General features: G+C 50.9%; 1 protein-coding gene across 5 annotated transcripts; it reads left to right on the top strand.

The window, feature by feature from the left end:
- Positions 1-652: 652 nt before the first annotated feature.
- IL17RA (interleukin 17 receptor A) lies at positions 653-27,379 on the top strand. Of its 5 annotated transcripts, XM_001102483.5 has the most exons (13): positions 653-912; positions 13,194-13,218; positions 13,932-14,078; positions 14,915-15,027; positions 16,490-16,616; positions 18,157-18,204; positions 18,299-18,462; positions 19,633-19,716; positions 20,302-20,386; positions 21,147-21,158; positions 21,407-21,508; positions 23,290-23,331; positions 23,868-27,379. In XM_001102483.5, the coding sequence occupies exons 1-13, from the start codon at positions 775-777 to the stop codon at positions 25,376-25,378; spliced, it is 2,598 nt and encodes an 865-aa protein (XP_001102483.4). In that variant the 5' UTR covers positions 653-774; the 3' UTR covers positions 25,379-27,379. The 5 variants fall into 5 exon arrangements, with proteins under 5 accessions (XP_001102483.4, XP_077807123.1, XP_077807125.1 ...); XM_077950997.1 differs by lacking the exon at positions 21,147-21,158; XM_077950999.1 differs by lacking the exon at positions 21,407-21,508.

Below are 27,379 nucleotides of genomic sequence, written 5' to 3'. Positions count from 1 at the left end.
GGACAATAAAATGGGATAGGGCCTGCGGTTCCAGCTACTCAGGAGGCAGAGGCAGGAGGATCGCTTGAGTCCGGGAGGCCGAGGCTGCAGTGAGCTGTGGTTGCACCACTGCACTCCAGCCTGGGAGACAAAGGGAGGCCCTGTCTAAAAATAAAATAAAATATAAAAATAAAAGGGACAGAGACTAAGAAAACGGACTTCCTGGAATCCCAAGTTAGGATTTGACGTCCAATGACCCAGGAGAGAAACAAGAAGTCTGAACAGGACCAAGAATCGAGTGAGTGAGGGCGGAGGATTAAAATCGACAGTTGCTGCTGCACGGCCAGGGTGGAGGGTGCGTGTGGGGGCAGAAGAGGCTCCAGCTGGAGTTAACGCTAGCCCGACGCGGGTGCAACTAGGGGCGCGACGGGCCAGGCCCAGGAGCAGCGGGAGGAGCGCACCTGGGGCGGCGGGCGGAGGAGGGCAGGGGACGGACGCCGGGAGGACGGAGCAGAGGCCCGATAAGAGAGGCGCAGGGAGGAACGTGGGGAGGGCCCCGTCTCACCCTAAACCCCTCCCCGTCTCACCCTAAACCCCTCCCCGTCTCACCCTAAACCCCTCCCCGTCCCAGCCTAAACTCCTCCCTTCGGCCCGGCCCGCCCCTGGGCCCGGCCTGGAAGCCGGAAGCGAGCTGAGTGGAGCCTACTTGAACTCCACCACGGAAAGGAAAGCCCCCGAACGTTGGCTCGCTGCGTCCCCATCCGGGGCCGAGCCCTCCGCGACGCCACCGGGGCCATGGGGGCCGCACGCAGCCCGCCGCGCGCTGTCCCGGGGCCCCCGCTGGGACTGCTCCTGCTGCTCCTGGGCGTGCTGGCCCCGGGTGGCGCCTCCCTGCGACTGCTGGACCACCCGGCGCTGGTCTGCTCCCAGCCGGTGAGACTCGACGGGGGGAGCGGCCGCCGCCAGGATGCTGCGGGCGCCGGGCAAGATCGCGGAGGGCTGGACGGCCGCACGGCCGGGACTATGCGTCCGGGCTAGGGAGGCAGGAAGTCCGCGCCGCGGGCTCGGAGGGGCTAAGAAACTTGGGTACAGATATCGCGGCGCCTGTGGAGGACCCTCGGTGTGGAATGGGGGTAGAGGGGGGTGGCACATCGCGCGGCGCGTGTGGCACAACCTGGCCCGCCATCGTGGCTGGAGACGGGAGTGACACTTTCGCCCGGGCCGCGGAGTTCGGGGAAGGAGGCCGCGGCGCGGGGCCAGGCCGGAGAGGCGGGCAGGGCTGGTAGAAAGGGACTGTGGGGAAGGGGCCCGGGGAGGAGCCAGGACGGGTCGGGACCCAGCTCCACGCCGTGCGTCCCCACGTCCCCCGGCGGGGCACGGTCGGCCCTCGGGAGGCCCATGGCGCTCTCGGGAGCTTCCCTCAAGCCGTGCCCTTCATGCCGCCGACGGAGCCGGGCGAGCCCACGTCGTGCGTGCGGAAGGTGGAAGCCCTCGCCCGCGCCCCGCAGAGGGACCCTGCTGTCGTAGAGCTATGGCCTGCGGGGGCCGGAGCGCTGAGACGCGGCACCAGGTTTCGGGGAGAGCTCTGCCGAGGGCGGCTGAGGGCCACCTCCCCAGAGGCGCGAAGCCCGGAGGAGGAGCAGATGGTTCTTAAGACGGCGCTCTTCCCGCCTCTCCCACCCCCTACTACCACCACCTGGGTCTGGGAACCCGGTGAGCGCGCAGTGGGAGGATCAAACGTTTATAGCTGTCAAGTCGTAGCCCCGCTGCGCCCCCAGGAAGTGACCCACCCGCCTGCCAGGTAGTGGCCTTTCTGTGAGCCAGGACCATCTAAAGGGAAAAAAAAGAAAAAACAGCAAAACGCTGTGCCCCTCCACAATATACTCTCCTCTTCCCCGCATCCCCAAGGGGATCTTTCCTCCCCTCCACTGCCACCGCTGACCCCAAGGAATAATGCTCAGTATCTGAGTCAGAGGATGTAAAACAAAGGGATATTTCTCCTTATCTAATTTTGTGGAGGATTTACCAAAAGAGGGTGGAGGGTGAGTGACTATTTCACAGGAAAAAAAAAAAAAAAAGATGTTTTTAATGTGAATGATGTTGAGAAATGTTCTGTGACTTCCACTACTGGGCGAAGCAGGTCCCTCTGCCCTGCTGGTCCCTCCTGCAGGCTGTGTATGAAGCGTTCTGATACGGAGGGTTGGTGCGCCTGGGTTGACAGCCATTCTTCAGGTGCCCGCAGAGTACAGGGCGCCATACTGGGAGCTGGAACTATAAATAAATACTCTGGAGACCCTAATATCCAGGGACCTAACCCATCTCGGGGAGGAACGAGGCTTGAAGTTAGGGAACTGTCTAGCAAAACTACTTGCACAACTGGTATGTGTACGGAATTCCAGGAAAAAGAAAAATTCCTTCCAGTTGGGGTGTCCGTCATGGAAAAGGCATTTGGGCATCCCTGTGGGGGTAGCAGGAGCATTCCAGGTGGTGGAAAGGGCCTGAGCCAAGGTCCTTAGGTGGGACAGGATACGGTGTGTGGCGGGAATGGAGGGTCTGTGTAATAGGACAGTGAGAAAAGATGCGAGAAGTGGGGATGGGACTCCCCTGTGTGTGGCGTGGGAGCTGAGCTCTGACGTTCACTGCACAGTGAAGCAACTGCAAGTCAGGAGCAGAAGCACAGCCTGGCTCCAGGGAGGGCTGGAGAGAGACGCTTGCTGTTCGTATTTATCTGCAGTCTCTCGTTCTCTTCCTTCCTCTCACTGTTCTGTATATACCTGTCTCACAGACAGCTCATCTCCAGAGAGAGAGAGACAGCTCTGGGCTCCACTGACTAGTTCTTTTAAAAAGAAAGAAAACACACCCTTCAAATTTCTCTCCCTCACTGGTGTTTTAGTGGATGCAATGAGGGAGGGAAGGCCACAGAGGTGGCCAGAGGACCTGGATTTGCAGACAGCGTCGCACTTACTGTCTCTGCAGTCTTGGGCCTTGAGGCTGCCTCGCCCTGGATTCCCTCATTTCCACAAAGGCAGGACTGGGTGAGCCTTCTCAAAGGAAGTCCATGCCACTTTCCAGAATGTAAGTGTCTGTCCAAAGCCAGTTCGATTTAACTCTCCATGACTATCCTCAGACAGGGAGGAGGCTTCTGCACACCTGTCCTGTTCCTAGCTCAGTGCTGGAGCACAGGATGCGGGGGCTTGATATGTATGTATTGACTGAACAAAAGAATGCATGAATGAAGGACAGAATGGTCAGCTCTGCTTGGAAAGTAGTGGCAAGCTGAGACCAACCATAGCGCTGGTTCCAGCTGCTTGGGGTTAGCACCTCAAAACCCGGATGACTGATTTCCCCACAGAAATCAATACATGAGAAACCATCAATAATTGCATTTCCCTGGGCATTTCCTTTTGGTTAGCCCTTCTCCCTGCCTAGGCGTCATGCAGGTTTCCCATGACCGCCGGCCTGGAGGCATGCCCATAGGAAAGACAGCAGCAACTTAAGAGTTGGTCAGGGCGAATGTTAACACATGATTTCATAGACAGGATGTGTATTTCATTACAGAGTCTTTTTTCCTGAGCGTTTGCGGTTTTGACTTGTGGTTGTAGAATAGCTGCTCAGTTTAACACTTTTACCTTCTGCTTGCCAGAAGCCACTTTCATCACGCCAGTCTTCCAGAGTCTACAAAGTTGTGTTCTTTATGCCAGGCACTGTGCCGGTGGTTCACAAGTATCCCTTCATCCCATGCTCATGACAGCTTACAAGGTTGGCAGGATGAACCTGCTTTTGAGAGGCTGGGTTATTGGCCCAAGGTCGCACAGCTAATGAGTGCTAAGGTGAGATTGAGAGCAGGCTGTGCTTGTAAGTTCAAAGCCCACTTTCTCTATCAGGCACTCAGTAGTGTTCACTGAGGCACAGAATTGAATACAATCTTTCATTTCTTCCTCTAAACCTTCACCTTGGCCGGGCGCGGTGGCTCAAGCCTGTAATCCCAGCACTTTGGGAGGCCGGGGCGGGCGGATTACAAGGTCAGGAGATCGAGACCATCCTGGCTAACACCGTGAAACCCCGTCTCTACTAAAAAAATACAAAAAACTAGCCGGGCGTGGTGGCGGGCGCCTGTAGTCCCAGCTACTCAGGAGGCTGAGGCAGGAGAATGGCGTGAACCCGGGGGGCGGAGCTTGCAGTGAGCCGAGATCGTGCCACCGCACTCCAACCTGGGGCACAGAGCAAGACGCCGTCTCAAAAAAAAAAACAAAAAACCTTCACCTTGTGGGTAGAGCATAGTGGCCTATTGGAGGTGTCCCTTTATTTATTTATTTATTTATTTATTTATATTTTGAAACAGAGTTTTGCTCTGTCACCCAGACTGGAGTGCAGTGGTGCAATCTCAGTTCACTGCAACCTCCACCTCCCGAGTTCAAGCAATTCTTGTGCCTCAGCCTCCCGAGTCACTGGGATTACAGGCGCCCGCCACCACACCCAGCTAATTTTTGTTTTTTGAAACGGAAAGTCACTGTCACCCAGGCTAGAGTGCAGTGGCACCATCTCGGCTCACTGCAACATCCACCTCCCAGGTTTGAGCAATTCTTCTGCCTCAGCCTCCCAAGTAGCTGGGACTACGGGCGTGCACCATGATGCCCAGCTAATTTTTGTTATTTTTAGTAGAGATGGGGTTTCACCATGTTGGCCAGGCTGATCTGGAATTCCTGACCTCAAGTGATCCGCCCACTTCGGCCTCCCAAAGTGTTGGGATTACAGGTGTGAGCCACTGCACCCAGCCAATTATTTTATTTTATATATTTTTTTGAGAAAAGCTCTCACTCTGTCACCCAGATTGGAGTGCCGTGGCGTGATCTCAGCTCACTGCAACCTCCACTTCCCAGGCTCAAGCGATTCTCCTGCCTCAGCCTCCCAAGTAGCTGGGATTACAGGTGTGTGCCACCACGCCCAGTTAATTTTTGTACTTTTAGTAGAGTTGGGGTTTCACAGTGTTGGCCAGGCTGGTCTCAAATTCCTGACCTCAAATGAGCCACCCGCCTTGGCCTCCCAAAGTGCTGGGATTACAAGCGTGAGCCAATGCACTTGGCCAATTTTTAAATTTTTTTTAGTAGAGACAGGGTTTCACTATGTTGACCAGAGTGGCCTCGAACTCCTCATCTGCCCACCTCGGCCTCCCAAAATGTTGGGATTACAGGTGTGAGCAACCGCACCTGGCCCTTTTTGTTATTTAGAGAGAGCAGACAGCAGTAATTAAGATCATGTATTCTGGAGCAAAACTTTGTCATGCGAGTGCCACCTCTGTGGGACCTTGGGCCACTTACCCAACCTCCCTGGGTCTTAGTTTTTTCATCAGTACAATTGGGATAAGGGTGCTTAGCTCACAGGATTGTTGTCAAGATCAAATGAGATATATGTACAAAGTGTTTAGCATGATGCCTGGCACAAAAGAGGAGCTCAGTAAACATCAGCTGCTGTCACCTTCATTTTCATGACATCCCCCCTCTGATTTCTGCAAGAGGCCTCATGTAATGCCATTCACAAGCAGGTAGCTCATACATAATGTTCTGATTCTGCTATTTTTAAAGAATGGCAGTGGCCCCACACCTGTAATCCTAGCATTTTGGGAGGCTGAGGCAGGGGAATCACTTAAGCCCAGAAGTTCAAGACCAGTCTGGGCAACATGGCAAAACCCTGTCTCTACAAAAAACACAAAAAGTAGCCAAGTGTGGCTCATGCCTCTAGTCCAAGCTACTAAGGAGACTGAAGTGGGAGGATCTCTTGAGCCCAAGAGGTCAACACTGCACTGAGCCCTGAGCATGCCACTGCACGACAGAGTGAGACCCTGTCTCAAAAAAAAAAAAAAGAATGAGTGGTTTGACATTAGGGATGACTATTAGAGAGGAATTTGTTGGACAAGAGGAGATATGTCTTAGTAATATCCAAAGAAGATCCCAAACACTTTTTTTTTTGCTTTATTTAAAATGTTATGTAATTCTATATTTAATTTTTTTTTCTTAGAGACAGCGTCTTGCTTTGTCACCCAGGCTGGGGTACAGTGGTGCAGTCTCGGCTCACTGCAGTCTCCGCCTCCCAGGTTCTAGCAACTCTCCTGTCTCAGCCTCCCGAGTAGCTGGAACTACAGGTGCACGTAGCCATGCGTGGCTAAGTTTTTGTATTTTAGTAGAGACAGGGTTTCACCTTGTTGGCCAGGCCGGTCTCGAACTCCTGAGCTCAGGCAGTCCACCTGCCTCAGCCTCCCAAAGTGCTAGGATTACAGGCGTGAGCTGTGAAATTAAATTATAAGGAAAAAAAAGTCTACTGTTTCTTCCACTAAACAAATTAATGTTTTTATTAATTTATCTTACTTTTCAGTCCTTTCATTTGTTTGGCATTACATCATAAATAAACTTCTATCTTTTCATTAATTTTTGTCAAATTATGTATGGTGATCCTCCTTTAAAAATGGCACTAAGATGCTTAAAACAAAAAACAGCAGATCCCTGCGCCACCCCTAAACCTGCTCCCCAAATATGATTCCTTTAGTTAATTCTTCTGACATATACCTCCATATTTCTAAACATGCTTATACTGTTAATTCATGATTTGTTAAATTTAGGTATTATCTATTGACTTCTAATAGATGAAAATTACATTATCTTTCTGCCACCACTGCTCCCTCTCTTTTATTATAGTTAAATCATGATTTTAGTTAAATTAATAGTCAGCATTTGAATTATTATAACAAGTAATCTTTGCTGAGGCAAGTAAGTGTACTTTGATTATATTTTTTTTCTGGTACAATTCCCCTCCCCTCCTGCCCCAGAGATAATAATTGCTTTAATTCTTCACTTGTGTAATTTTCCTGTAACTAGTCTTAATTTTGTTCTATCAGACTTGTCATATCATTTCCCCCTCCAAATCATCAGATATTCCATCAGTTCCATCCCCGCCTGTCCCTGGAGAACTTCCTCCTAGAGCACTCTGTTCTCCAGCCCCAACAAGGTCTGTGCTCTCTAGACCTGTGGCACAACAGGTCTAGACCAGAGCAGACATCCTGTCATGGTCAAATCTCCCATGTCCTGGATCCTGTGTCTTCTTCCTCAGGGGTTACTCCTTCATTTTGCTGGAGAATAGCATCCTGTAATTTCCTAAGAATATGTATGAGGGATGGATTAGACATATATATCAGGAACATATATGTTAAGTCTTTTCATGTCAAAATATCTTTATTCTACCCTCATACCTTTTTCTGATAATTTGGCTGGGTATGAAAATTCTGTGTTAAAGATAATTTTCCCTCAGAATTTTGAAAGCATTGCTTTATTGCCTTCTAGCAAACAGTACAGATGCTAAGAAAGTCAATGTTGCTATGTTTCTTATCTTTTTTATGGCACTCTGGAAACCTTTAGGGTCTTCTTTTTATTCCTGATATTACAACAGTTTCAAGATTTGGGGCCTTGGTCTGGGTCTTTTTGTTGTTTTTGTACAGGCCATTTAGTTACCTTTTTAATTTGGCAGTGTGATACTGTGAAATTTGTATTTGGTCTTCAACCCCTTTTTCTGGCATAGTACTCCTAAAATCCTTAGAATCTCCAAAGTTGTATCTTTTATATACTAATGACTCACTGGTGGCTGGCAGCCTCTAGGCAGCTTCAGGATGGGTGCTGGTCACAGGAAGGACCAAGGTAGGATTAGAGGGCTGGGACGTTTAGCCCTGCCCCTTTACCCTTCACATCTGGGAAGGGGAGAGGGGACTGAAGGTCCCCTGAAGTTGCAATGGCCAGTGTTTTAATCAATCATGCTCACAGGAAGCCTCCATTAAAAACTCAAAAGAACGGGGTTCAGAGAGCTTCTAGGTAGTGGAACATGTGGAGGCTCCTGGAGGGTGGTACACCTGAGGAGGGCGTGGAAGCTTTGCACTCCTTCCCCTATACCTCATCCTATGCATTTTTTTTCTTCTGTATTATTTGTGATATCCTTAAAATAAACTGGTAAATGTGTTTCCCTGAGTTCTCTGAGCAGCTTTAGCAAATTAATTGAACTGAAAGAGAGGAGCATGAGAACCTCAAATTGAACCCAGTTGGTCTTAGAAGTTCTGGAGGCCCAGACTTAACCGCTTGCGTCAAGGGGGTGGGCAGTCTTGGGGACTGAGCACTCAACCTGTGGGATCTGATGCTGTCTCCAAATAGTGTCAGAATTAAATTGGAGGATACCCAGCTGGTGTCTGCTGCAGAATTGATTGCTCGCTTGGTGGTGGGAAGAAAACCACCCCCAATATGTAGTCACAGAAGTCTTCTGTGACTTCTGTTGATTGTTGTGGTGATGTGAGGGCAAAGGAAAAATACAGTTTGAGTTTTTCCACACTCTCAGGGAATATGTGTCCTTCACTTCCAGAATGTTTTCTTTCTTTCTTTCTTTCCTTTTTTAAAAAGTAATTTCTTCCTTCTCTTTTTTCGTTAATCTCCTTCTAGAAATCTAGTCAATCATATTTTGTTTCCTAAATTGAATCTCTAATAATCTTATATTTTTTTCCGCCGGGCGCAGTGGCTCACGCCTGTAATCCCAGGACTTTGGGTGTGCGAGGTGGGTGGATCACGAGATCAGGAGATCAAGACCATCCTGGCCAACATGGTGAAACCCCATCTCTACTAAAAATACAAAAATTAGCTGGGCGTGGCGGCACATGCCTGTAATCCCAGCTAATCAGGAGGCTGAGGCAGGAGAATAGCTTGAACCCGGGAGGCGGAGGTTGCAGTGAGCTGAGATCACACCACTGCACTCCAGCCTGGCGACAAAGCAATACTCTGTCTCAAAAAAAAAAAAAAAATCATGTTTTTTTTTCCTATTCTATTTGTACTTTCAGAGAAATGTCCTCAATTTCATAGACTAACCCTTCTATTGAATTTTTATTCAGTAGAACTTCTTCTATTGAGTTTCAGGGTTCAGTTTTCATTCTCTGCCTACTCATTTCTCCACGGTGTCCTGCCCTTGTTTCACAGATGCAGTGTTGTATCTCTTCGGGGCTAGAAGAATTTTACTTGTCTGTTTTAATCATGTTAACAGCATTGGTTTTTGGGGGTTTTTTGTGTTTTTTTTTTCTTCCAGGAGTATTTTTTAGTTGTTTTGATCTATTTTTCATACAGAAAACCTATCTCAAATATCTGGTATTCCTTGGATGTCTGAGAGTATTTTAAGAATGAAGTCCTAAGAGCTGATTAAATGCTCTGTGTAGTTAAGGTTTATTGAACCTTGGACTTTACTGTGTAGGAGATCAGGCTAATGGTGAACCTGGCCTATTGGGTGACCTCCAAATGCTGAAATCTGGAAGTCTTTTCTTTGGGCCTGGTTGCCAGCATTTTGAGATCAGAGCAGGGAAAGAGAAGATAAGGTTCCCAACACTCCATGCGTAGACCTTCACTTAATTCTCCCCGCCCCTCAGCCCTGAGGGTTATAAGGTTCTGAGGGGCCCCTGGCCTCCTTATCAGTAACTCCCTTTTGCAGCGTTCAGACAGAAGTTCCTCCACTCGGCACGAGCCAGCTGCCTACTCTGCTGCCACTTGAACAGTTATTTATTCATTCATTCATTTGTTCATTTTTGAGGTTTTATAATTTTATTTGACAACAACATCGTTCTCATCCACAGTGACTGACTGTCAATTTCTGAAAGTGGTAATAGGTACACAGGTAACCAAAGTATACAGCTTGTTTGGTGAATCTTCACCCTCATGCTTTCTGAACAACTGCACATGGATACAGATAGAACGTTCCTTATTCCTTTGGCCCAGACAGCTTTGTTGAGCCTGGTGTTAGCATATCTGGAGTCCCCATCTCCTTCAAGGCAAAGTTCTGGGTCTCTTTGAGTGACAAAGGGGCACACTGCTTGACGTCCACTCCATGTGTGTGCTTGTGAAACCATTCATATTCTGGTGTCACCACCTCATTGGTGGCAGGTGACAGAATAGCCCTTTATTTATTTGTTTGTTTGTTTGTTTATTTATTTAGACAGATTCTCGCTTTGTCGCCCAGGATAGAGTACAGTGGCACAGCCTTGGCTCACTGAAGCCTCTGCCTCCCAGGTTCAAGCAGTTGTTCCACCTCAGACTCGCAGATAGCTGGGACTACACGCACACGCCACCATACCCAGCTAATTTTTGTATTTTTAGTAGAGACAGGATTTCACCATCTCTTGGCCAGGCTGGTCTCGAACTCCTGATGTCAGGTGATCCACCTACCTCAGCCTCCCAGAAGTGCTGGGATTACAGACATGAGCCACTGCGCCCGGCCAGCACCCTTGTTTACAGGAGCTATGTTGCTGGGGCCAAGTTGGAAAGGACTTTTAAAATTTTGTTCACATCTCTTGTCCACTGAGTTTGGCTCTTTGGTCTTTGAGAATTTACCAAAAAAAAATTTCTTTCCTATAATTGTTACATTGTTTGGAGAGAGGGAGAAAATATGTGTGTATGGTCAATGCCTATTACCTCTAACAGAATTTTTATTCTATGTTTCACTTATATGTATATTTTTCAGTTTTGATTAAATCTTTTTTCCCCTTATCTTCCCTCATGCCATCTCCTCTGCTTCTGTCCCCTTTGCCCCCAGCAAACTGTTAACACCTGATACATACCTGTTCACATGTTTCTATTCTTATTCAGTTAAGTTATACTCATATATATATTCCGGGAGATCTTTTTCATGACTTGTTTCCATAGAAATTGGGATCATTCTATAAAAAGTTATTTGCAACTTATTTTCCTCACTCATCAACACATTCCAGCCATCTGCAGGCCAACAGATGTCTATGCAACTAATTCTCATTCTCTTTAATATTTGCATAATATTCCATTGTAGATAGCAATCTATTCAACGATTTCCAGTTTGATAGACATTTAGATTTAAACTAGATCTCACCTTAATTCAGCCATTCTCTATTGATGAGCATTCAGTACCACAGAAAAAGAGGGGAAGCTATCCAGTTTTTTAAAAGCTAGTATAAGCTTAATTCTAAAACTTGACAAATCTTATACAAAAAGAAAAAGTATGGACCCGTCTCATGTATGAACATAAATCCATGCAATGCTAAATAAAATATTTGCAAATGTAATCTAGCAGAATATCAAAAGAACAATGCGCCAAACCTAGTAATCAGTGCTGGAGAGGTATATGATAAGGTTCAGAGCTGTTTTGAATGAAAACTATAAACCTAATAGTAACCGAAGTAAAAGACTTATATGCAACCACAAGTATCAGAAACCAAGACCAAAAACAGTATTCCATAGGGCATACCCACTATTTCGCTGCAGCTCAGGAATGAGAGGAGGACACCTGCCTGCACCACCAGGAATCAACCAACTGTGTTGTCAGACCCTTCCACCTTCCTCTTGGTCTTCATGAAGACAAGAGCTTTTCATCATGGGCACATCCTGCAGTGTTTTTGAGTAGCTCCCAGTGGCTAGTAGGAAGTTACTCCAAACGATCTATCTGTTTGCCTTCTCTAGAAGAGCTCCCCATCTCAAGGTGAAAGAACCACTTTTTTATCCTCCACATCATAGGAATTTTAAGGGAGAGGAGAAATGAGAGGACTCAGGGGAGTTAATCTTCTCGCCATTTAGGAAAGAGTGACATTTATTAGTGTGAGCCTAGGCAGCCAGATGGATTTTGTTGGGAACATGTGCGGAGCCCCCTAGTGGGGTGGTGGTACTTGCCCGGGACCTGTAGGGGAGAATTCAGGAGCTGAACAGGGCCAGGAGCGCTTATGAACTGGGCTCCCAGAGAGGGAGGATCCAGGTGAAGTAGCTCGCTCAGAGTCAATCCTGGGTGCATGCAGATGTCATCCTGTGTGTGACCACTCTGTAAGTGAACCCTGGTGGCATGGGGTCTTCTCCTGTGCGTAGCCCTACCTCTCTGCTCCCTCTCAAGAGAGAGGAGAGTATCAGCGCCAGCACCCTACTCACACCAGTCACTTTGTTGACCTTGAGATTGTGTTTCTGGTCTGCCTCAGCATCTGACTTTCCACTGCGGGATGCGTTTGGTCTATTTTGCTGGTTAGAGAACTGGAGACACCTGAGCCTGAGCTCCTTCTCGGGCCTCCCCTTGCTGCACCACCAAGTCTGAAGGAGTGGGGGCCTCTGCTCATCATAATAGTAGCTTCCATTTATTAAGCTCTTGCTCTATGCCAGGCTCCAGAGAAGGGGGCCATGAGTTACAGAGCACCCCTTAGGAACCAGACACAGGGCACAGTTTGCCTCATTTCACAGGCAGTGAGGTGGTTCTGGGCATAGTGATTCTCCCAGTGCTTCTAGCAGTGCCGCAGCACTGAGATTCATTCGGTTGTGTAGTCTGTGACTACATTCCCACTGTTTGAAAAGTTTTATAATGCAGACATACTAGAAGGGAAAAGTGAGCGGCTCTCTACAGGCACACCGTCAGCACCAACCCACCCTCACCCCAAAGTTCTGCATTTCTCTTTCTATCACTTAATGCTCATCAGTGCTGTAGAATTGGTACTATGATTATTCTGGTTTTATAGTTGGATAAATTAAAGCTTGGGGAGGGGACTCAACCCCAGGTTCCAGGTGTGTATCTGTGTGTGTGTGTGTTTTCCAAAGTAGGTCAGCCGGCAACACATAAGCCTAATGGTTACATTTCCCTACTAGGGCTTCTAAATTTGGCCATCAGGATCTCCTCAGGGTTGGAAAGTTAACACATCCTGCCCAGGAGGGAGGCAATATAATGTAATATGGGTGCCTCAGCTTCCTCATCTGCAGAATGGGCTGAGGATAATCCCTCATCATAACCACCTGGAACAGGGCCTGGCACACCTTCCCTAGAGACTTGTAGGGACTTAGTGAATGTTCCCCAACAGATCTGTCACAGAAACTGTAAATATTGCCCCTCACCCCTTTCGCACCTCTTGCAGCGGTGTTATCCAGGAAGGTTGGAAACCTCGGGAGACCAAGGGTCCCTTTTCCCAGGGCCCTCCAAGAGAACCCTCTCAGTGTCTTTTAAAGCTGTCAGGGCCCCAGCTCATAGCAGTTCCTCATAAAACACCGTTCCCTTTGCCGTCCGCCGGACTCACTTCTCATCCTATTCCCCAAAAAGTGAGAAGGACGAGCTGTGTAAACGGCATTCCTGAGAATGAGCCAGCGGAGAGCATCTGGCCCTGGCGGGTGAATTCAAGCCCTTTCCCAACTGTAATAACCACCCTCTTTTTTCCACAGGGGCTAAACTGCACAGTCAAGAACAGTAAGTCATCTCTTTCTGATCTTCTTCTTGTTGCCTTGTTAATCAAGTGAGAGCCTGGTGCCAACTTCTGACAGAAGCCCTGCCGTGCCACCCCAGGTTCAGGCTGTGAGCTCCAGCCATCCGCAGGAGGGTTCCCGGAGAACTGTGGATGCGTGCACCTGCGCTTCCTGTCGAGAACATTCATTATGCAAAAGTCAGGAAAGGAGAAACAGAACTGTCATTTGGGTTGTGAAAGTATTCTCCGGGGTGCTGTCCTACTGTATCTATAATATGATTTGATTCGCCACAGCTTGTCACTGTAAAGTGAGAGACATCTGTGGTGTTGATTTTGTTGTATTTTAATTCAAAGAGGAGGCACATATTCAAGTGTCTAAGCCAATTAGAGACCCCTGACATATAAAAATAAAGCAACTCTTACTACAACTGCATCCCTCCTGTGCCCTTATTCCCAATCACAGCTTCATCTCAGAATCAACTCATGTACTTTGTCTTCTCTCCTAAAATTCCCTTTAGACTTGAGAGGTTTGCAGTGACCCCAGTAAACGTTAGAAAAGAGGGAGCAGGGCAGTAAAGCCGAGGACACGGCCGAGGGCCACAGGCTGGAAGGTCGCAGGCCCCTGAGCTGTTTGCTGTCTAGCTCTCTGTACCTGCTCCTGGGCCATCTCAGGGTCTTGGCTGTAAGTCTCTGAGTGCTGCTTTTCCCTGGCTGCCAGGTACCTGCTTAGATGACAGCTGGATTCACCCTCGAAACCTGACCCCCTCCTCCCCAAAGGACCTGCAGATCCAGCTGCGCTTTGCCCACACCCAGCAAGGCGACCTGTTCCCCGTGGCTCACATCGAATGGACACTGCAGACAGACGGTGAGTGGGCCTGCCAGCAGGGCCTTGGGGGATTCTCCCCACGTCCAAGTGGCTCTCCCAGTCAGGCTCAGGATTGGGCTCTCAGTTCTGTGCTCAGACATGAGGGTTCAAATTTAGTGCTATAAGGATCCATTATTTCATGCAGTTCATACTTGTTCAGCATTTTAGATATTAACCCACAGTGATACCTTCTCATCACACCATTCTTCATGAAAGGGCTTCCTTCAGCCTAACATTTTTAGCACCCTGAGGAAAAAAAAAAAAGCAAGCAGTTGATATTGTGACTACGGTACCAAAAATGAAGTGGAAAATGGCAACACATTTGTCAGCCTGTTCCCTGAATTTAGGGGCCAGCACTTCTAAAACATCCCCCGAGCCTATTCAGGAATAGAGAGTTTATGTTATAGAATTGGGACGACTGGGGCTTATGAGCACTAGCCCCAGATTTGCGAACGGGGCGTGGGGGAAGTTGTTTTTGGAAGTCCCCGCCCTCAGTGCTCCTGCTGACTGCCACAACCTCGTGAGGATGGTGGGGATGGCTGTGTTTGACTCCCATGCCAGATTGTCAAAGCCCTCACCACAAATTTGTAAAGCCTTTACTTCTAGCCCAGTGTAAAGTGTCATTTTTCCTTGCCTAGCTGGGAAATAACTGTCTGCAAGACAGTGGGCTGGGGCCGGAGAGCGAACTGAAAGGAACAGGATGTGGAGAATTGGGTAAGACAGGGCAGATTTTCTTTTAGGAGTGAACAACCACAACAGATAGGGAAGTGACACACCCAGCACTTGTCTTGGCTGATCTGTATCTGTTTGTCTCCTCTTCCCCCTCTGTCCTTCAGCCAGCATCCTGTACCTCGAGGGTGCAGAGTTATCTGTCCTGCAGCTGAACACCAATGAACGTTTGTGCGTCAAGTTTGAGTTTCTGTCCAAACTGAGGCATCACCACAAGCGGGTAAGAATACAGCTCCTGAGTGGATTGTGTTCCACTGATTCCACCAGTACAGACTTGTTGTCCCCAAATTCAGACCCTGATTTAGAGTGGGGAAGACTGAGAGGTGCTGAGAGAGTCTGTGAAATTCAAAATGGCAGCCTGAGATGGGCAGAGTCAAAAGAGAAGTGATGTGGCCCCCGTGAGCAATAGTGAGGGACAGAGCATATTTCTGAAAGCTTCCCTCACATACTCACCCCGACTTTTTCTTCCCACTTTACCTAGCCATTCATTCTGAAAGGAAGTTGAATTGGAAGACAACTTCCACAGCCCTACCTCCTGCCATCTTTGTGTAACTTTGTGTAACATCTTTTATGTGTAAATTGGATTAAGCTGGGGCCTACCTTCAGGAAGGAAAAACTGCCCAAAGAACTGCCATAGGTGGGCAAATGAGCACTGCAACAGTTTAGTCTCATTTTGCTGCTCACAGCTACATGGTGAAATGTTGATTCTTGTTTGTTTGTTTGTTTGTTTAAAGCAGTGGATCTCAAAGTGTGGTCCCTAGGTCAGCAGCCTCAGCCTCACCTGGGAACTTGGTAGAGATGTGCGGCCCCACCCCAGACTTCCCAGGCCAGAAACTCGTAGGGTGGGGTCCAGCAACGGGTGCTTAACCCTCAAGTAATTATGATACAAGCCTTAGTTTGAAGACTACTGGTTTAAATCTGCAAATGGCCCCTTGAAAATAAGTTAGATCTCCCACAGACTCAAGCAGTAAAGACAGAACCCCTCTCCGATGTTAAATTAGGACCCCCAAACTTGACTGCTACGTGGATGGTGAGAACCAGGTTTCTCCATCCACTTAGAAGCAAAGGACCCCTGGCCCCTCCACCAGGGTAACTAGAATGGGGGACGGAGTCAATATCTATAATCTCTACCACCCAGAAAATAACTTAGCACAAATTCAAATATTGTTGCAACTAAGGTGCCTGCTGGCCCAGGGTGAGTGGGGGTCTCTAGCTTGTCCTCTGCACCTTTTTACACCAGAATGGTCTCAAGAGATCCCTGACTTTCCCATTTAAGGAGGAAGAATCATTTGACAAATAGTTTTTGCCTGCCTTGTGTGTGCCAGATCTCCATAGCACCAAGTCCTCTGGCTCAGCCCTGTCATACCTATTGTTCTAGAATTTGAGAGGGCAGGTGGGAGGGGCAGGACAACTTCAACTTTCCCCAAATTCTCTTGCCTTATTCACTATCTACTGATGAGGCCAGATCCAGGTTAAAAAAAAAAAAAAAATAGGCAGAAAGGACCAGAGGAAACAAAAGCCAAAGATACTGAGTTCCCTGACCTCGGATTTTCTTGTGGTTTTTGCTTATTCTTATTTTTGGCTGAATGTTTGGGAGTGGGTGGGAACGGGGGTCTTTGGGCATAGATGGGTGACAGGGGTGTGTGTAATCCATCCACCTTTCCTTCCTCCCTTCTCTTCAGTGGCGTTTTACCTTCAGCCACTTTGTGGTTGACCCTGACCAGGAATATGAGGTGACCGTTCACAACCTGCCCAAGCCCATCCCTGACGGGGACCCAAACCACCAGTCCAAGAATTTCCTCGTGCCTGGTAAGAGCATCCTCCCAAGACGTTCCCTCCCCAGTGGCCTCTGCGAGAATGAGGCACCAGGTGGCACAGACGCCAGCCCCCCCGCTCAGCAAGACAGTGGCTGGCATTGCCAGCACCTGGAACCCACAGAACAAACAGAGGCCAGGACTGGGAGTTCTTTGGTGTGTGTTGCAGCCTCCGTTCCCTGAGGCAGAGCCCATTCTCTGTTGGCACAACAGTGCATGTTGACCCAAGATCCTAGGAGTTTTATGGGAACCAGAGTACCTCCCTCTATCTAGAGAAGCACCCATCCTGCCCAGAAAATACCATAAAGGCAAGCCGCAAGCCACAAGCCACTCGTGGAGAAGTTGCAGCCTCTACCTCCAGCCTGGTCCCAGCCTCTGTGACTTGCTCTTCTCCTTCCACCTCACATTCCACCTGCATCATCCAACACTCGTCCCATGCATGGCGTTCTCCTCCCCGTGCCTATCCACCCTGCCTGTGATTACTGCCAGGCTTTTCTTCTCAGGCATCCTTTGATGTATGTGTGCCTTCTGCTTCTCTGTCCTCCCCAGAAGCTCAGCTATTACCTCCATTTCTCTCCTTTTGTTTTTAATAGAGATAGGGTCTCGCTTTGTCACCCAGGCTATAGTGCAATTTTGCTATCCTAGCTCACTGCAGCCTCGAACTCCTAGGCTCAAGCAATTCTCCTGCCTCAGTCTCCCTACAATTCTCACTGTCCATAGCCAGCTATGTCAGGAAGCCACTTGAGAACAAAGCCTGGGTCTTCTGCCCATTTGTACAATCTCCAGAACCTCATGAATTGCCTTGCATATAGTAGGTGGTCAGGAAATGCTTGTTAAGGACGGTGTTGACCTTCTTCATCCTGGGAACACCCTGCACACATGCGTGCACACACACTCTCTGCTTACCCTGCTTTATGTCACCGCACGTGGCTCATCACTCCCTGACTGGTACTGCATGCTGTGCATTGGCTTTTATTGGTCTCTTCTACTGGGTTGCAGTCTCCAGGGAGCAGGGCTTTGTCTTGTTTACCACTGTACCTCCAGTGCCAAGAACAGGGCCTGGTGCATAGTTGGTGCTCAATAAGTATTTGTTGAAGAAGTGAATCTCCTGAGTTCTCACTTCTGTTCCTAAAGTTGACTGACTCAGTCCCTGTCCCTCCATGGTGATTCGCACCTGTCACATGTCTTCTCAGCCTGTGCAAAGACAGGTGCAGTGGGGACAAGAAGCTGTGGGTGGGCAGAGAAGGAACTGGAGGGGACCAAGATTGCTTGGTCACCCACAGCAAGCTCAGGAGGAATGCACTTGAATCGGGAGGGTTCCCTGAGAGAGGAGGATCAGACAAGCAGGCTAGCACTCACACCAAGGTGGGTCCAGCCCTGGATCTCACTCTGAAGGGGCCACCTGTGGACAGGCTCCCAGTGGGGAAAAGATACAAAAGTGTACTTATTAAGTGTTGTTCCTGGTGTCAGGAGCCTGAAAGAACAGATTTCCTAAGGCAGAGGCTTAATGAGTTTCCTTTTTTCTGGGCCGACAGACTGCGAGCACACCAGAATGAAGGTAACCACGCCATGCATGAGCTCAGGTAACGGGCTGGCCCGGGAGAGCTTTACTTGGATGCACACACATGCACATGTGTGTGCCCCTCCTCACTCCCAGCCTGCGTGTGACCTTGGCAGGCAGCCTGTGGGACCCCAACATCACTGTGGAGACCCTGGAGGCCCAGCAGCTGCGTGTGGGCTTCACCCTGTGGAATGAATCTACCCATTACCAGATCCTGCTGACCAGTTTTCCGCACATGGAGAACCACAGCTGCTTTGAGCACATGCACCACGTACCTGCGGTAACTCTGCTATTTTCAACCCCTCTAGCATAGCTCGGGACCACCCCTCCAAGCCCCAAGTCTCTTCTCTGCTGGTCTGACAGAACCGTGTTGCCAGACGCTCAGGACTCAGGGCTGTGCTTAGTCCGTAGTGATCATGGCGCCTTGCCCTTTTTCTTCCCCGGTGATCTTATGGTTGATAGAAAGGCAGTTGACTCTGTCCTGCCCATGACTCAGTCCTTTTTGTTCTTCCTTCCCCCACATGCTCCCTTGTCCTCTTTTTGTTTTGTTTTGTTTATTACAAAAAGGATTTCAGGATTTAAAAAAAAAAGAAATGTGGAAATAGAGACAAAGGGGAACTAAAGATAAGGAAATAAGTCCAGGCGCGGTGGCTCCCACCTGTAATCCCAGTACTTTGGGAGGCCAAGGCAGGAGAATGGCTTGAAGTTGGAGTTCGAGACTGCAGTAAGCCATGATGGCACCACTGCACCCAGTCTGGGGGACAGAGCGAGACCCTGTCTCTAAAAAAATAAAATGAAAATGAAAAAATAAATAAAGTAAATTAATGACATAAAATAGGCCAGGCACAGTGGTTCATGCCTATAATCCCAGCACTTTGGGAGGCCAAGGCAGGTGGATCACTTGAGGTCAGGAGCTCAAGACCAGCCTGACCAATATGATGAAACCCCATCTCTACTAAAAGTTCAAAAATTAGCCAGGGGTGCTGGCACACGCCTGTAGTCCCAGCTACTTGGGAGACTGAGGTAGAAGAATCACTTGAACCTGGGAGGCAGAGGTTGTCGTGAGCTGAGATTGCACCACTGTACTCCAGCCTGGGCGACAGAGCAATACTCCATCTCTAAAAAAAAGAAAGACAAGGCAATGCGATGAAGCCAGCTCAGTGCAGGAAATGTGTGCTATGTGGTTCTGTACAACTGATGTCCATGAACACAGATTTGTCGCCCCCATTCCCAGCAGCCAAAGCAGAGAGAGACTTACCAGTTACTAAGTGTACTTACGAATTTACAACAAACCAGCTTCCATGCAAAAATGGAGTGTTTTCTGGAACAGAAACCTGAAAAGTATTTCTCCCCTGCACTACCTAAGGGGTGCCCCGGACAGCTTCCCCGTGGCAGTGGCACAGCGTGTTCTTACCCAACTAGCCTTACCCATCCTTGCCTCTCTCCGCAGCCCAGACCAGAGGACTTCCACCAGCGATCCAATGTCACACTCACTCTACACAACCTGAAAGGGTGCTGCCGCCACCGAGTGCAGGTGGGTGAGTGTAGAGTGAACAGGAGTGAGGAGTGTGCACAGGTGGAGAGCGTGGTGTGGATGGGAGTGGGGAGCGTGCACAGGTGGAGAGTGTGGTGTGAATGGGAGTGGGGAGCGTGCACAGGTGGAGAGTGTGGTGTGGACGGGAGTGGGGAGCGTGCACAGGTGGAGAGTGTGGTGTGGATGGGAGTGGGGAGTGTGGTGTGGATGGGAGTGGGGAGCATGCACAGGTGGAGAGTGTCGACAGGAGTGGGGAGCGTGCACAGGTGGAGAGTGTGGTGTGGACGGGAGTGGGGAGCGTGCACAGCCGGCGTTCTTGCTGGTGGACAGGGGAAAGCTTGTGTTCTCTCTGGCACCAAGTCACTGCTACCAGTCAGGATTCCTTGCCTGGTAAGACACTGCCCCTGCCTTTCTCCTGTCCGGTTCTCCCTCCCTCTGACTCGCCCTTGCTGGAGGGAGATGATGGCCACCTGGAGATCACGGAGTAGCCAGCCAGGATTCCCTCCTCTCACCTTGCCTCTGCTGGCTGGTAGGCATGGGCGTGCTACAATTCTGGAGCCCTTTTCCTGCCCTCTCTGCCCGCAGATCCAGCCCTTCTTCAGCAGCTGCCTCAATGACTGCCTCAGACACTCCGTGACTGTTTCCTGCCCAGAAATGCCAGACACTCCAGGTAGGGGACATGCAGCTGTCCCAGGCCATACTGGGAGTGCAAGTGGTTGAGGGTCCCCAGCCTGCGCTGCGTCCTCACCTGGTTCTGGGGAGTGGTTAGGGAGGAGAGTAACTTGGAGTCCTTCAGGCCTGAAGTGTGGAGTGGGGCTTTAGTGTGTCACTCCCTGGGGCTAAACTCCTGGCTGGCTGGCTTTCATTAGCTATGTAGCCTTAGGCAAAATACTTAATCTTTCTGATCCGCAACTTTCTGGACTGGAAAATGGGGTGGTTTTTACCCTAGAGCCCTAGTTCTGCGCCATGCACTGAGCGCGGTGCTCCAGCATGCTGTCCATTTTTTATTCTCATTCATTGTGAGTCATGATACCATGAAGTGGAGGATCCCCCACCCCAAACCCCAGGTTCATGGATGAGGAAATTGAGGCACAGAGATGTTGAATAACTTGTCCAAGATCACACACCAGGGACGCTGTTTTCAAAAGTCACATGCCCTAATGCGCAGGAGGCTGCGGCTACATGTTCACCAGAGGGCGCGTACAGGGAGCCAGGCTGGAAGGAGAACCCAGCCTCCCAAGGAGGAGGCAAGGTGTCTCCTTAGACCAACAACTCAAGTGTCTCTTGTAGATGGTTTCATTAAGTTTAACCTGGATCTAAAGCGCCTGGTGCTGGGCCAACATCATTAAAGCCCTCAAGGGACGTCAGTTGTGTTTTTTGTGATGCCTGGGAAACGTTAAGAATTCCTTTTCTCTCTGTTCTCATTGCAGAACCAATTCCAGGTAAGCTTGGATCTCTCTCCGACAGCACTGCAGCCCTCGGGACATTCCCCAGGGGCCACTTAAGAAGTCCCTGCCTCAGCCAGGCAAACAAGGCTGAACTGAGGCCAGCCCAGAGGCGGGGGTGAGACCATGGTTTGTCGTGGTAGGGCCAAAGAGGACAGAGCCTGGGGCTGGGGAGAGGGGCTGGGGGCCTTAGGGCGGGCAGGGCAGGGCCCGTCACGTCACTCACACTGTTCTGCTCACTGCAGACTACATGCCCCTGTGGTTGTACTGGTTCATCACGGGCATCTCCGTCCTGCTGGTGGGCTCCGCCATCCTGCTGATCGTCTGCATGACCTGGAGGCTAGCCGGTAAGGGCTGGGGCTCCGGCCGTCCTGGAGTCAGCACCTCAAATACCATCACCACCACTCACTACCAGGGCAAATCGCTTTATTCTCTGAGCCTCAGGTTCTTGCTTGAGAACCATGTCATAAAGCTGTTGTAAGGACTGAGTGAAATAAGACACAGGAATTCTTAGCACAGAACCTGGCATGTGCTATTTGCACAGTATCTGTTAGCCACAATTATATTTGTTGTTATTAAATGTAATATTATTAAAATCAACAGGTTGGAAAGAGCCAGAGTGAAGTTTCCCTGTGTCAGGAATGACCAACCAGGCAGGCGGAGCAGCCTGAACAGCCCCATCCTGCAGCCACCAGACGTGGACATCTGGGGTCAGGGAGAATAGTGAGGGTCAGCATCGGGTGATAGAGAAGGCTCCGGCTGCCCTGAGCTATAGGGGTGGACCCCAGCCCCACCTCATTAGCCTTGTAGTCACAGGCCCGTTACTTAACACACCATGGATTCACTTTTCTTTTCTGTAAAATATACTTATAATGCCTTCCTCTCAGGGCTGTGACGAAGGTTAAATGAGTAGCTGAGGAAGGCGCTTGCTGGTGGGGATTAGTACATACCAGTTCCTTCTCCCACCCGCAGCCCTCTGCTGGCCAAGTCCTAAGCCGGGAGAACGCAGGCCTCCCGGTTGGGGCCTCAGCCCTTCTCTGCCCCACCATGACCCTATAGGGGCTGCTCCTTCCGTCGTCTGGGAAGCTGTTTCCACCCTCTCCTAGGCTCGTGAGGATTAGGTGTTAATCATCATTATTGTGTGGTGGAAAGATAACCAGCCAGGCATGGGAGGACCTATGGGAGGTTCCAGTAACATTCAGTAGCATCTCGGCCAATGCTCCATAGGCTGTGCAGCTCTCGAAAGGTTTGGGGCGGGGCGGCGGCGGTGCTTTGGGTTTCCTTTCTGCTGTTGCACTTCTGTTTCCTGAAGTGCCCCGCACCACCATGGGGTGAAGGCAGGGAGGAGCCTTGCTGGTTATTTGGCTGTCTTGACAGTTCTGGGGAAGAGCTGAAAGGGTTAGGATTGAGATTAATGTTCTAAGTCATTTGCTGAGTCATCTGTGGATCGCAGTCATCCCAGCTGTCACTAAGGAGTTAACTCCTGCAGAGCAGTTTTTTCATCACATCTCCCAGGGGAACAGTTGCTTAAGTATGTGGGTTCCCCTTCCTCACCTCAAAAATACCAGGAGGAAATGCTGCAAGCAGCCTGGTGGGGCTGTTTCTGGAAGGAAGTGTGGTAAGATGCATGCCTTCTGCACAGACACCTTTGGGGAAGAGGTTTCCCTCAGGTGGAGTCAGTTCCGGGTGGCCAAATTTCAGGGAGACGCAGCAGACCAGGACCGTAATGAGGAACCAGGGTGGACCTCCCGTCCCCCGGCACTGGGGGTCCCAGCTGGATCAGTGCTACAAAATAATAACCGTGGCCCCAGTTGATTATGTACAACATTCCAGGCACTTCACATACTCACACTCATTTAATAGCCATTAAACGAGAGCAAATATAGACCCGTTTCACAGAGGAAGAAGCTGCATTTCGGAGGCACTAGTAACTGCTCCGGGTCATGGTGCTGGTAGTGGCAGACCCGGGATTCATGCCTGTGCGATCACCTAGCACGGCCTCCCTGCTCAGTCTCAGGGCTGCCCCCTTACCCTTCACCCTTTGTCAGGGATGGGGCGGACACCCTGTGAGCTGGTTTCTAGTTCTCTTCCCAAAGAACCACTCCAGTGTATTTCTTTTCCTTTCCAGGGCCTGGAAATGAAAAATGCAGTAATGACACCAAATACACCGGTCAGTATTTCCTGGTTTGACTGCTTATTTTTGAAGCAGTGGAGGGTTCTCCTGGGATAAGTGTGTGGGTTGCCTCCTGTGGTCTAACTCCTGAGTCCCTTCAGGAGACCCCACCTTAGGAACCCCCTTCCAGTACCCCATTCACAAGGGCCCCCAATAACAAGGGCTGGGTGCCATTGTTTTGAATCACTCAGACAAGGAAAGAAAGGTAAGTGCATCGTATTTTGTGAAAAGAGATCCCCTCTGGAGCAGACCGGCAGAGCTTGGTGCCTCTTTTTCTTTTCTTAAGTATAGGCTAAAGACCAGAAAGGAACGTGAGAGATTCTTTTTCCCACAAGGCAGCAGACTGATTTTTTTCAGGCAGCCAAAGGTGGAATAGTAACATCTGGGTTTTTCCAACAGGCCTCAGTTGGGTTTCTCAGCCTAGGGAGGTGGCCAAGCTCTGTGTCCTGGTCCAGGGCCCTCCTGGGCTGACAGGCACAGAGCTGCCCTGGGCCCTGGGGTGAGGGTCAGCACGTGTGGTCTTGTTTCCTTAGATGGCCTGCCTGCGGCTGACCTGACCCCCCCACCGCTGAAGCCCAGGAAGGTCTGGATCATCTACTCAGCCGACCACCCCCTCTACGTGGACGTGGTCCTGAAATTCGCCCAGTTCCTGCTCACCGCCTGCGGCACGGAAGTGGCCCTGGACCTGCTGGAAGAGCAGGCCATCTCGGAGGCGGGAGTCATGACCTGGGTGGGCCGCCAGAAGCAGGAGATGGTGGAGAGCAACTCGAAGATCATCGTCCTGTGCTCCCGCGGCACGCGCGCCAAGTGGCAGGCGCTCCTGGGCCGGGGAGCGCCTGTGCGGCTGCGCTGTGACCACGGGAAGCCCGTGGGGGACCTATTCACCGCAGCCATGAACATGATCCTCCCGGACTTCAAGAGGCCAGCCTGCTTCGGCACCTACGTAGTCTGCTACTTCAGCGAGGTCAGCGGTGACGGCGACGTCCCCGACCTGTTCGGCGCGGCGCCGCGGTACCCGCTCATGGACAGGTTCGAGGAGGTGTACTTCCGCATCCAGGACCTGGAGATGTTCCAGCCGGGCCGCATGCACCGCGTGGGGGAGCTGTCGGGAGACAACTACCTGCGGAGCCCGGGCGGCAGGCAGCTCCGCACCGCCCTGGACAGGTTCCGGGACTGGCAGGCCCGCTGCCCCGACTGGTTCGAGCGTGAGAACCTCTACCCGGCCGATGACCAGGATGCCCCGTCCCTGGACGAAGAGGTGTTTGAGGAGCCACTGCTGCCTCCGGGAACCGGCATCATGAAGCGGGCGCCCCTGGTGCGCGAGCCTGGCTCCCAGGCCTGCCTGGCCATAGACCTCCTGGTCGGGGAGGAAGGAGGAGCAGCAGTGGCAAAGCTGGAACCTCACCTGCAGCCCCGGGGTCAGCCAGCGCCGCAGCCCCTCCACACCCTGGTGCTCCCCGCAGAGGAGGGCGCCCTGGTGGCCGCGGTGGAGCCTGGGCCCCTGGCTGACGGTGCCGCTATGCGGTTGGCACTGGCGGGGGAGGGCGAGGCCTGCCCGCTGCTGGGCAGCCCGGGCGCTGGGCGAAATAGCGTCCTCTTCCTCCCTGTGGACCCCGAGGACTCACCGCTTGGCAGCACCCCCATGGCGTCTCCTGACCACCTTCCAGAGGACATGAGGGAGCACCTCGAAGGCTTGATGCTCTCGCTCTTCCAGCAGAGTCTGAGCTGCCAGGCCCAGGGGGGCTGCGGTAGACCCGCCATGGTCCTCAAAGACCCACACACGCCCTACGAGGAGGAGCAGCGGCGGTCAGTGCAGTCTGACCAGGGCTACATCTCCAGGAGCTCCCCGCAGCCCCCCGACGGACTCACAGAAATGGAGGAAGAGGAAGAAGAAGAGCAGGACCCAGGGAAGCCGGCCCTGCCACTCTCTCCTGAGGACCTGGAGAGCCTGAGGAGCCTCCAGCGGCAGCTGCTTTTCCGCCAGCTGCAGAAGAACTCGGGCTGGGACACGGTGGAGTCAGAGTCAGAGAGGCCCAGTGCATGAGGGCGGCTCCCCAGGGACCGCCCAGATTCCAGACTTGAGAGAGGAGTGTGTGTGCACGTGGATACACAAGTATTCGTCTGTGTGTACATGTCTGCTTGTGTATTTGTTCGTGTGTGAAGTGTAGGTTTTAACATGTAGATGTCTGGATTTGAATCCCAGGCATCCCTCCTGAGTTTTCTTCCTGCAGCCATCTGGTTATCTTCTCTCCCCAGGGAATCCACACAGCCCGCTCCCAGGAGCTAATGGTAGAGTGTCTTTGAGATGCCATCATTTATTCATTCAGCATTTATTGTGCACCTACTATGTGCCAGGCATTTGGGATACCGAGATAAATTGCATGTGGCATGGCCCCAGCCACGAAGGAACTTAACCGCTAGTGCCAAGGACACATTAACGAACAGGATGGGCTGGGCACGGTGGCTCACGCCTGTAATCCCAGTACTTTGGGAGGCCAAGGCAGGTGGATCACTTGAGGTCAGGAGTTTGAGACCAGCCTGGCCAACATGGTGAAACCCCATCTATACTACAAATACAAAAATTAGCCGGGTGTGATGACACACATGCCTGTAGTCCTAGCTACTTGGGAGACTGAGGCAGGAGAATTGCTTGAACCTGGGAGGCAGAGGTTGCAGGGAGCCGAGATCATGCCGTTGCACTGCAGCCTGGACAACAGAGCGAGACTCCATCTCAAAAAAAAAAAAAAAAAAGGATGGTCACATGAGTTGTAAAAGCTGAATGGGCCGGGTGCAGTGGCTCATGCTTGTAATCCCAGCAATTTGGGAGGCCAAGGCATGTGGATTGCTTGAGCTCAGGAGTTCAAGATCAACCTGGACAACATAGTGAGACCTTGTCTCTACCTAAATTTTTTTTTAGCCAGTCATGGTGGCACATGCCTGTAGTCCCAGCTACTCGGGAGGCTGATGCGAGATGATCACTTGAGCCCAGGAGGTGGAGGCTGCAGTGAGCTATAAAGGTACCATTGCACTCCAGCCTGGGCAGCAGAGTGAGACCCTGTCTCAAAAAAATAAAGTAGGTTGAGTGGAAGCCTGCCCAGGGCCATGAGCATGCACAGGAAAGGCACCCAGGCCAGGGAGGATCCCGGAGGAGACGCCGGAGCTGAAGGATTATGGTTGGGGAAAGCGCAGTCCCGGCAAGGAAGCAGCCTGTGGGTAGGTGCTGGGAGGTGAGTGGTGTGAGCGTCAGGGAGCTGCTGGTGGAGCCTGGAGGGGAAGGAGAGGGGCAGTGAGAGAGATCACAGGTGGGGGTTGTGGGGGGTGTCACCAGAGCTCAGGTTGGGGACAGCCTTGTGGGCATCAGTCCCGAGGCCTGGGGCACCTTTCGTCTGATGAGCTGTCCCTGTGCATGGAGAGAGGCTGAGGGCTAAACACAGCTGGATGTCACCTGAGTTCATGTATAGGAAGAGAGAAATGTCAAGGTGAAACGTAAAAGTGTCTGGCAGGAAGGTGAGTCTGAAGCCCCGTACCCGCATTCCGACTATCAGTGGGGAGCTGTTAGCACGCAGGATTCTTCAGAGCAGCTGGGCTGGAGCTCCCCTGAGCTCAGGAAGCCCCAGGGTGCAAGGGCAAGGAAATGAGGGGTGGTGGGCATTGAAGATCTGGGCAGACCTTGTGTGGGAAGAGGAAGGGGTGCTGCTGTGACTTCAAGGTCTGAGGTCCAAAAACAGCATTTGAAAAGAGACTCTGAAGCCAGTGTTGGAAGAATTTGTTCCTGAAGTACCTCCTAGGGGTAGGCTGGAGGCTTCCGGCTTCAGGGTCCTGAGGAACACACTGAGGTGCCCTCTGACACTAGAATAGGGTGCCCTTCATTCCTATGCCTGAGTCCTTCACTATATTTCCAAGCTCCAGTGAGGAGGAAAGGATTCGGAAATGGGACAGGAGAGCAAACAGGACAGTTGTGTGTGTGAGAGCATGTGTGTGTGCACGCATACATGTACCTGAAAGAGATTATCAATAAAAGTGCATACATTTGTTGATCTGGTAA

Source organism: Macaca mulatta, chromosome 10 (assembly GCF_049350105.2).
Source record: "Macaca mulatta isolate MMU2019108-1 chromosome 10, T2T-MMU8v2.0, whole genome shotgun sequence".
NCBI lineage: Eukaryota > Metazoa > Chordata > Mammalia > Primates > Cercopithecidae > Macaca > Macaca mulatta.
The sequence above is the reverse complement of the archived record's forward strand: the minus strand, read 5'-3'. Positions and strand labels throughout refer to the sequence as shown.